General features: G+C 38.1%; 1 protein-coding gene across 2 annotated transcripts; it reads right to left on the minus strand.

Moving 5' to 3' along the window:
• Nucleotides 1–2,576, minus strand: LOC107899315 (uncharacterized). 2 transcript variants are annotated; one of them, XM_016824997.2, is made up of 8 exons: nt 2,377–2,576; nt 1,507–1,603; nt 1,363–1,428; nt 1,167–1,264; nt 969–1,094; nt 554–889; nt 411–476; nt 1–323 (listed from the first exon to the last, which is right to left on the minus strand). In XM_016824997.2, the coding sequence occupies exons 2-8, from the start codon at nt 1,565–1,567 to the stop codon at nt 171–173; spliced, it is 906 nt and encodes a 301-aa protein (XP_016680486.2). In that variant the 5' UTR covers nt 1,568–1,603; nt 2,377–2,576; the 3' UTR covers nt 1–170. The 2 variants fall into 2 exon arrangements, with proteins under 2 accessions (XP_016680486.2, XP_016680484.2); XM_016824995.2 differs by lacking the exon at nt 2,377–2,576 and adding an exon at nt 1,737–1,990.
• Between the last annotated feature and the right edge of the window lie 7,401 nt (nt 2,577–9,977).

Consider the following 9,977-nt stretch of genomic DNA (forward strand, 5'->3'; position numbering starts at 1 on the left):
TTAAGCCATCCGCAACAGGAGGAACCCTTTTCATTTTATACATTAATATTATTTAATATAATGAAGATGAGAGCCAGACATCTGGATCATCTCAACAAGGAGAGGAATGGGGACCATCTAATGATGGCTTTTCATCTTCATAAATATTAAAATAATAAATAACATGGAATCTAAGCTGTCACTGGTGTCTCCACTGTAACCTGGCCAGAGTAATTGACTTCAGATTTCATGTCTGTTTCCCAAAGCTCTGGTAATGCCTGCTTTATGTTGTGAATGCTTTCTAATGCATAATCTGCTCCTTTAGGTCTCTGGGATGTGCCCACCTGCAGATATTATTATTCTTACTCATCTTCCTATATTCCAAGTGATTGTTGATTTTGTTAATTATTAAGATATTAAATGTTTTATACCAGCACAGTGTGAAGACCGACGCATTTTCCTGCTTGGATGTTGCGGACACTATCATCGAAGAACAACTGAAACAGCATAAACCCCAACATCAGTAGATTGTAAAACCAACCAACCATTGAAGTTGAAAAGAACATCATCTTACAGTTCTCTGAGGGTTGATTTTGGCAATCTTGAGAGCAAGCTCTATGGCAGATTCTTGTGGCTTGCAGACAATGGGTGTCTTGGGCAATAATGTTGCACTTGGACCTGGCTTTGGCTCAGCAAAATGGCCAATTATGTCAAAAATTTCAGGGCTGCTCGGGACATCAGTTGTAGCAACATCTGATCCCAGAAACTCAATGTCATCTTCATCATCAGAAACTGTATTCTTATGGGTAGGATTGAGTGTCTCAAAGCAGATTATCCCTTGGAAACAGTCTTCTAGTCCGAGTTTAATCAGAGCTTTAGCTGCATGGACCTTGTCTGCATTTGTGAAGATCTAATCCAACAACACACATTGTTCAAACTTACATTTCAATAAAAAAGTATGGCTCATTTCTCTTTATTTACACACTTACAATTTTTCTTAGAGGCAAGGTCAGCAATAGACTCCTCAATTGAGGATCTGGTTTTAAGTTTTCATAAGGGAGTCTTCCATGAACGTAACTGTGGTATTCATCATAGTCAAAGTCATAACCAATTGCCTGCAAAACCAAACTAAATTTATATATTTGTCTAAATGACAAAAAAAGATGTTTGCAAAAACAAATGAGTACCCTGAGGCCAGCCATTGTTGTCCCATAATTCTTATACAACAGGTTGGACAGTTCAACGATTTTGTCCTTTTCTATCCCCAGCTTTTCAACCATATAGTCTGAACAAGAACAAAAAAAGAAAAAGGGCATTCATTTGAAAAAAAATGGAATCTTGACAGTAAAAACGGTATCATATCATGACAATCCAAATCCCAACCTTTAATATTCTTTCCACATTCTTTTGAAATACCAGAACTAAGGGGATAAAGGGTATCATCAAGATCTGCAAATTCAAACCAAATTATTAGCCATTTTTATTACTTGATATGTTGAAAACTAAACTGAAAGAAGATTAGCTTACCGAAAAGAAGGCAATCATATTTAGGCCTCTGAACTTGTCTATAACGGTCCTCGAATTCCATTACTGTGTTGATGGTAGGATAAGCAGCAAAGAGGACCTTAAATAATCAATGGAAACAAGTTAAGATTGAAGTCCAAGTCAGCTTAATACAAGTATTGATTTTAATATCTGCAGCTACAAAGTTTTCATGGCTTTTATCCAACAGAGGACACACAATTGACTCAGATTACCACCCTGAAATAGGAACAAATCGTAATAAGTGGATGAGATTTAGCCGATTCCAAGTAGTTGGATAAGACTTTAATCAATGAGTTCATGAGTGGATAAACCACAGCCACGACTACTAATTGAAATAAAGAAGAGGTATGCAAAGTGTTCTTTTTAGACTTTTAAAGTACACTTTATGAAGCTCGAAAGTTTTACGTTAATGATCGAAAAAGGCATAAAGTTAGGATTAAGGGCTAAAAGTGATTAAAAGAAAGCTAATGTGATTAATAAACAGCAACTTGAAGAGTTGGAATTGAAAAAGTCATGATAATTTAACCCCCCTCCAACCCCCCCCCCCCCCGCCCCCAAAGAAAAAAAAAAGAAAGCACTATTTTGATGTGCTGATCTTTAAACAAAGAAAAAGCCCCCACAAAATTTGTGGATTGCAACAAAAAGACCGGACTTTCCATCAATGAAAATCAGCAATATTTTAGGTTAAACAAACATGGATTTATATAATTGTGCCATTTTTATTTTGAAATGGAAGCAATGACAGGCAAAAAGAAATGCTACATTTTATATGTTCATCACGGAGACCCAAAAAAGAAAAAAGCATTTCATGAACAAAACCCCGAAAGTAGAAAGCTTTGAAAATCATCGTACCGGTTTCAAAAACCAAGTAAGCTAATAAAAGAAAGAGTCTTGGAAGGCCAAGAATCAGAGGAAAGTGAGGGAAAAGATTTTAGTAATGTTCTCAAAGGAATGACTATGAGAGAAGGGGGAAGAAGAACAGAGGCAAAGTTGGGTTTTTATAGGAAAAATTCCTTGGCTCCTTTTCCATTTTAAAATTTTATTTTCTTCTATAATTTTGTTATTCAAGTTAAATCAATCCTGTGCTGAAAACAACAGTATATATATTTGTTATATTCAAAAGGGTAGGAGACAATAACACGAAGCAACCCAAAGCAAAAAGCTACGGTCTTTCAAGAAAACAAAATTGTAAATTAGCTGTCTTGATTCATCTAATTATTAGCAGCTAAACTACGACAGAAAAGAAAAATAAAATCACAAATATGAATTTCATTTATTTATTTTTAAAAAAATTAAATGTATCATAAGAGATGGTCATGGATGTCACTATTTTAATTTCATTTATGAATTGTTTCTAACTGTTTTATGGTAAATATATAAGATTTGTCAAAGTTGAGTTTTCTTAAGATATATTAAGAACTTCTTATTATGATAAAGTGTAATGATTGCGTTTGTAAAAATAGTATCCAAGATGATGGAAAAGACTATCAAAGATTTGATTTTTTTGTGCATTTCGAGGTTTTTGGTAATTATTTTTTGGTTGACTTGAGTTCATCGTCAAGTTGGTCTGGTGATGGCAGGTTAGAATGTAATTTTCAACTATTTAATCAAGTTGATGCATTTTTGTTTGTTTCTAATTTTTTTGGTGTTGTCGGTACTATTTGTTTATATTTTTTCTCTTTTGAGATTATTTTGCAGACATGACATTTATGCGTTCATTTATACTATGTGATATATCTTTGTATTGATAATGTTAATATTTATGAAATTTTCACTTTCCTTTGGCAATGTAAGAGAATGATCCTTTACTTATTATTGCAGCAAAATCCAGAATTTTGTAGCAGAGCTTAATGAGAGGTAAATTTATTTTAGTCCTAGTAGTATAATAGTATAGTTGCTGAGGTGAGTTGTAAACAGCATATTGGAAGTTTTTACAAAGCTGCCATTCAATAATTTAAATTCCAGAGAAGGGATTTCCTTGCTAAAAAAGGAACAAAATAGTAGTTTGGATTTTTATAATGAGTTTGGCACAATAATAGGATGGGATTCAAAAGAGATGCTGTACCAATAAAAGAGGGTATGGTTAATTTAAAATGTAAAACCCAGATGCCAGTTTCAATCCAGAGAATTGGGATGATGAATTAGGAGAGGTACCTGCCAATCATTCATTCTCAAGCATTTCAAGTGGTGTATTATTAGGGTTTTGTTGAAAGCTGGACTGCAATGCAACATGGAGCCAAAAGCTTGCTACTGTCGAGACCAGCAGCTATCGAGCTCAGCTCATTTTGCTTGGTGTGCACGAATGGTTTTTGAACCGAATGAAGCAACCAACTTTGCTGTTTTGTTTTGATGAAATTTGGTTCAGTTCAACTTTAGTTTGTTTGTAATTCTAGTTAAACTTAAGTTAGTGATAAGATCTTTTGATGTAATGGCTGATTGGTCAGCTATATTTGATTATTTTTGGCTAGTGATTAGGTTTGTATTAGTTGGGGCAGTTAAATACATTAGGTAACTGTCAATGTACATTGTAACTCTTTTATATATTTCAAGTTTGAATGAAAAATGATGTGTGTTCAGTCACAACATTGCTGAGTATTCAATTTTGATCAAATTTTTGCTTTGCTTTGCTTCGATTCTTCTTACTTCAGTCTTGCAAACACTGAGTTGCAACTTTGTTTGATGTTTGCTGCTGCCATTGTTCCAACAAATGGTATCATGAGCCCGAGTCTTTGAGGGGCCTTTGTATGCAATCTGTTGTGTTCGAATCAAAACCAGCAGCAAGTTCAAAATTTGGTAAGATTGAAGCATTTAAAATCAGTTTAGCAGAATGAGTTTCACTCCACCACCTCCACCAGTGTTCACTGGAGAAAACTATCACATTTGGATAAAATGAAGACTTATCTCCAGGCACATGATCTTTGGAGTGTGATCGAGAATGATGCTGAACCACCTCCATTGAGAGCCAATCCCACCATTGCACAGATGAGGCAACATACTGAGGAGCGAGCCAAGAAGCATAAGGCTATGGCCTGCTTGTAAAATGGAGTCTCTGATGTGATATTTACTCGCATCATGGCCTGTGACTCACCTAAGCAGGCTTAGGAGAAGCTGAAGGAGGAGTTCATGGGGACTGATAAGACAAGGCAACAGCAAGTGATCAACCTCAGGAGAGACTTTGAAAATTTGAAGACGAAGGAGTCTGAGACCATCAAGCAGTACTCAGACAGGATAATGGCCATTGTCAACAGCATTAGGCTCTTGGGAGTGGACTTCACAGAGAGCAGAGTTGTTGAAAAGGTTATTACAACTCTCCCTGAGAAATTTGAGTCTAAAATCTCTTCACTTGAGGACTCGAGGGACTTATCAGGCATTTCATTGTCTGAGCTGATAAATTCCCTGTATGCACTTGAGCAAAGGAGGGCAAATAGGCAGGAGGAGAATCCTGAAGCTGCTTTCCAAGCTAAAGCCAGTGAAGGCTCGAGTGTGAGTGCAAAAGGCAAGAAGCCTTGGCACAATAGAAGGGTCAAGTCAGGAAGAGATGAAGCAAAAAGGGTGTTGCCACCATGTGTTCATTGCAAGAAGACAACACATTCAGAAAAGTATTGCTGGTTTAGGCCAGATATTCAGTGTAGAAAATGCAAGCAGTTTGGCCATGTGGAGAATGTGTGCAAGGGCAAACCAATGGAGGCTACTCTGCAACAAGCTAGACCTGCTGAGGACATTCAAGCTCAGGAGGAGCAAGTGTTCACAGTAACTTATTTTGTTGGCACAACCAAGGCCAGCAATGATTGGCTACTAGACAGTGGCTGCTCACACCATATGTCAGCAGATGAGAAGCTGTTCAAAAGCCTAGACAGAAGCTTCCACTCGAGGATTAGAATTGGAGATGGTAGGCTGATTGAGGCTAAAGGCAAGGGCAGTGTGTTGATTAGCACTGGTTCAGGTAACAAGCTGATCTCAGATGTGTTTTTTGTACCTGACTTAGACCAGAATTTGCTTAGTGTAGGCCAATTAGTTGAAAAGGGCTATACATTGGTTTTTAAGGATGGTTGCTGTATTGTTCAAGACATGAATGGTCTGGAGTTAGTCACAGTCTCTATGACTGATAGGTGCTTCATGCTGGATGTTAGCCAAATAGAAAAAAAGGCATACACCAGCCTTGTTGAAAGCACTGACTTGTGGCATAGGAGACTAGGCCATGCAAATTTTAGATCCATCGATCTGTTACATAGGCTGAATCTGGTTGATGACATTTCAAAAATTGAAGCTAGTGGGAATGTTTGTGAGGTTTGTCAGCTTGGTAAGCAGGCTAGACTGCCTTTTCCTGCTGACAGTGCTTGGAGAGCTCAAGACAAGCTTGAATTGGTGCACTCTGATGTTTGTGGCCCTATGAGAACACCTTCAATCAGTGAGAACAGGTACTTTGCCCTGTTTATAGATGATTTAACAAGGTTGTGCTGGGTCTACTTCTTGAAGCAAAAGTCAGAAGTGTTTGAAGCCTTCTGCAAATTCAAGGCTTATGCTGAAAATCAGTCAGGCTGCAAAATTAGAGCCTTGAGGATTGATAATGGATCTGAATACGTGTCTGAGAGATTTCAGAAGCTTTGTGACAGTGTTGGGATTCACCATCAGCTCACAACAGTCTATACTCCTCAACAGAATGGAGTCTGTGAGAGAAAGAATAGGACTGTACTGAACATGGCCAGGTGCCTCTTGTTTCAAGGCAAGCTTCCAAGTCAGTTTTCGGCTGAGGCAGTCAACACCTCAGTGTATCTGCTCAATAGACTGCCAACTAGAGCAGTCAAGGATAAGACTCCTTTTGAGGCTTGGCATGGAGTCAAACCTGTGGTAACACACTTAAAAGTGTTTGGCTGTGTATGTTATGCACTTATTCCAGTAGAGAAAAGGACCAAGCTTGAGAGCAGAGCAACTCCAGGAATCTTTGTTGGCTATAGCAGCAACAAGAAGGGCTATAGAGTGTATGATCCTACAGCAAAGAAGGTTTTAGTCAGCAGGGATGTAAAGTTTGATGAGGAAAAGGTGTGGAATTAGAATGGTGTTGAGACTGACTTGTCTGAATTGGACCAGTTAGACTTGGTTGCTGAACCTGCAGAAGAAGGACCAAGTAATGATGCTATCGATGATATACCAGTGAGAGGCACCAAAACTTTGGCCGATGTCTATCAGAGGTGCAATGTTGCTGTGATTGAGCCCTCAGACTTTGAAGAGGCTGCTAAGAACAGAAGCTGGATGAAAGCTATGGAAGCTGAGTTGGAAATGATTAACAAAAATCAGACTTGGGAGTTGGTGAGCAGACCAGAACACAAGAGGGTCATAGGAGTTAAATGGGTGTACCGGGCCAAGTACAATGCTGATGGCTCACTGAACAAGCACAAGGCCAGGCTTGTGGTGAAGGGCTACAGTCAGCAGTATGGTGTTGACTACCTAGAAACTTTTGCTCCAGTGGCAAGACTGGATACAATTAAGCTGCTGTTTGCTTTAGCAGCTCAGAAGCAGTGGAGAGTTCACCAATTGGATGTCAAATCAGCTTTCCTGAATGGTTTTCTCAAGGAGAAGATCTTCATCGAGCAACCTGAAGGTTTTGAAGTTGTTGGACATGAAGACAAAGTGTATAAGTTGAGAAAGGCCCTCTATGGCCTGAAACAGGCACCAAGGGCCTGGTATGACAGAGTTGATGCCTACCTGACCAAACTTGGATTTGTAAAGAGCCTTAGTGAGCCTACTCTATATGTTAAAAGGTCAGAACATGAAACCTTGCTGATAGTCTCCTTGTATGTGGATGATTTGCTTGTGACAAGGAGCAAAATCGAGCTCATTGATCAGTTTAAGGTCCAAATGCAGCAAGTGTTTGAGATGACAGATTTGGGGATCATGACTTACTTCCTTGGCATGGAAGTGCACCAGTCTGATCGAGGTATCTTCATCAGCCAACACTCATTTGCTTTGAAGATCCTAGACAAATTTTGCATGCATAACTGTAAAGCAGTCAGCACACCTGTGGCTCAAGGAGAAAAGCTGACTAGCAGTGGTGATCAGCAGAGGGTTGATGAGAGGCACTATCGAAGCCTAGTTGGTTGTCTGTTGTATCTAACAGCAACCAGGCCAGATATCATGTTTGGTGTCAGCCTGTTATCGAGATTTATGCATTGTTGCAATGAGGCACATTTGAAGGCAGCAAAGAGGATCCTTAGATACATCAAAGGCACTGCTAGTTTTGGTGTAATGTTTGAAAGTCGGAACCAACTGAAACTAGAAGGCTACTCTGACAGTGACTGGGCAGGATCTCTCGATGACATGAAGAGTACCTCTGGATACTTCTTCACAATTGGATCGGGCATGTTTTGCTGGAGTTCAAAGAAGCAACAAACTGTTGCTCAGTCCACAGCTGAAGCAGAGTACATTGCTGCAGCAGGAGCAGTTAATCAGGCCATTTGGCTAAGAAAGCTGCTTTATGACCTTAATGAAACTCAAGATGAAGCAACTGAAATTTGGGTGGACAATCAGTCTGCAGTTGCAATAGCCAAGAACCCTGTGTTCCATGGCAAGACTAAGCATTTTAAGATCAAACTGCATTTTGTTAGAGAGGCTGAACAAGCAAAGGAAGTCAGCCTTGTGCATTGCAGCTCAGGAGCACAATTGGCTGACATAATGACCAAGCCCTTAGGGGCTGCTCGATTTGAATCTTTGAGAAGTGCAATTGGAATGTGTTGCATACAGTCCAAGGAGGAGTGTTGAAAGCTGGACTGCAATGCAACATGGAGCCTAAAGCTTGCTACTGTCGAGACCAGCAGCTATCGAGCTCAGCTCATTTTGCTTGGTGTGCACGAATGGTTTTTGAACCGAATGAAGCAACCAACTTTGCTGTTTTGTTTTGATGAAATTTGGTTCAGTTCAACTTTAGTTTGTTTGTAATTCTAGTTAAACTTAAGTTAGTGATAAGATCTTTTGATGTAATGGCTGATTGGTCAGCTATATTTGATTATTTTTGGCTAGTGATTAGGTTTGTATTAGTTGGGGCAGTTAAATACATTAGGTAACTGTCAATGTACATTGTAACTCTTTTATATATTTCAAGTTTGAATGAAAAATGATGTGTGTTCAGTCACAACATTGCTGAGTATTCAATTTTGATCAAATTTTTGCTTTGCTTTGCTTCGATTCTTCTTACTTCAGTCTTGCAAACACTGAGTTGCAACTTTGTTTGATGTTTGCTGCTGCCATTGTTCCAACAGGTTTCCATGTCTAAAAATACCTGTCCTTTCAGGTACATGCATTCTTTCTTTTTTCATAATATACATGCATCATCCAGGAATCCATGACAAGGCTAAAAATGTTCCCTAGCTGAGTTTGTTGCAAAAGAAACCCTAAAATTTTCATGCAGATGTGTATATAATTGGAGTTAATGCCGCCAGTGACATAATAAGGTGAATTGGAGACCCAAGATTCTCAAAGAATATGGGAAAAGTACAACAGAAATAGATGGGAAAAGAGCTCTAAAGGGGGAAATGGGTATAAACCATTACAATTATTGTATCTAGTTTAATCTTTCTATCTCATTCACAAATCCATTAACTATAAGGAAGATAGCTACGTATTTGAATATAATATATATCATCTCATTTATTTCAACCAACTTAAGGGGTGGCCATGACTATGACTTAATTACTATATTACTTCCCTTCTTTCCATGCTGAAAATGTAGAATTATAATTAAATAAATGATGAAGGATGGGTATTTTTTAGGGTTGGTGGACTGACAAAGGTAGCGAATGGGTAGGTGGTAATATAAAATCTCATCTAGTACCATATTTTTCACCAAGTTTATAATATTTTTATTTCCTTCAATTAGATACTCTTAAGGTCTTCAGGTTACAACATTATTTGCTTTCATTCAAAGAATACAATACATATAACAATGATTGTACTAAACATGGCAATACTTCTCATTCATCCAAAATATCTTTTCACAATTATATTCTAATTTTTACGTTACATCAAATCAGGTATTGATTTTATTGGCCAACTATACAGCACAATATTTGAGATATTTCGCAGCTTTCCATACAAAAGAAATTGAATATTGGAATTTACTAAATATCATCTAATAATGTGGTTGTGGTTTACCAATTATTGGTTGTTTTGTGGTATCATCTGTTTATGAACTTACATCAGGTACTTTTGGCCTCTTTTAACAGTAGTATACAATAATTTGTACATTATTGGATAAATGGTAAAACAATTGCGAAGCCACCCAAATGATTGGAGATGAATAATTACTCCTGCTGGAGGCCACGATTCATTATGTGAGCTAGTATTTGCTTTCCAGCAAGGAGGCCATTACTCCAAAAGAAGACGGTCAAGACACTTTCCATTGCCCTGCTTATAAACTGATTTTTGTTCAATCAGCATAGCTTTAAAGCAAAAGTTTGGGT

The sequence above is a fragment of the Gossypium hirsutum genome, chromosome D04, assembly GCF_007990345.1.
Source record: "Gossypium hirsutum isolate 1008001.06 chromosome D04, Gossypium_hirsutum_v2.1, whole genome shotgun sequence".
Classification (NCBI taxonomy): domain Eukaryota; kingdom Viridiplantae; phylum Streptophyta; class Magnoliopsida; order Malvales; family Malvaceae; genus Gossypium; species Gossypium hirsutum.

Coding starts and splice junctions, on each gene's coding strand:
- LOC107899315 (XM_016824995.2), bottom strand. CDS start 1,823: ATGAACTCATTGATTAAAGTCTTATCCAACTACTTGGAATCGGCTAAA. Junction 1,604..1,736: donor TTTGTTCCTATTTCAGGGTG/GTAATCTGAGTC, acceptor TGATTATTTAAG/GTCCTCTTTGCTGCTTATCC. Junction 477..553: donor AAATCAACCCTCAGAGAACT/GTAAGATGATGT, acceptor ATGCTGTTTCAG/TTGTTCTTCGATGATAGTGT.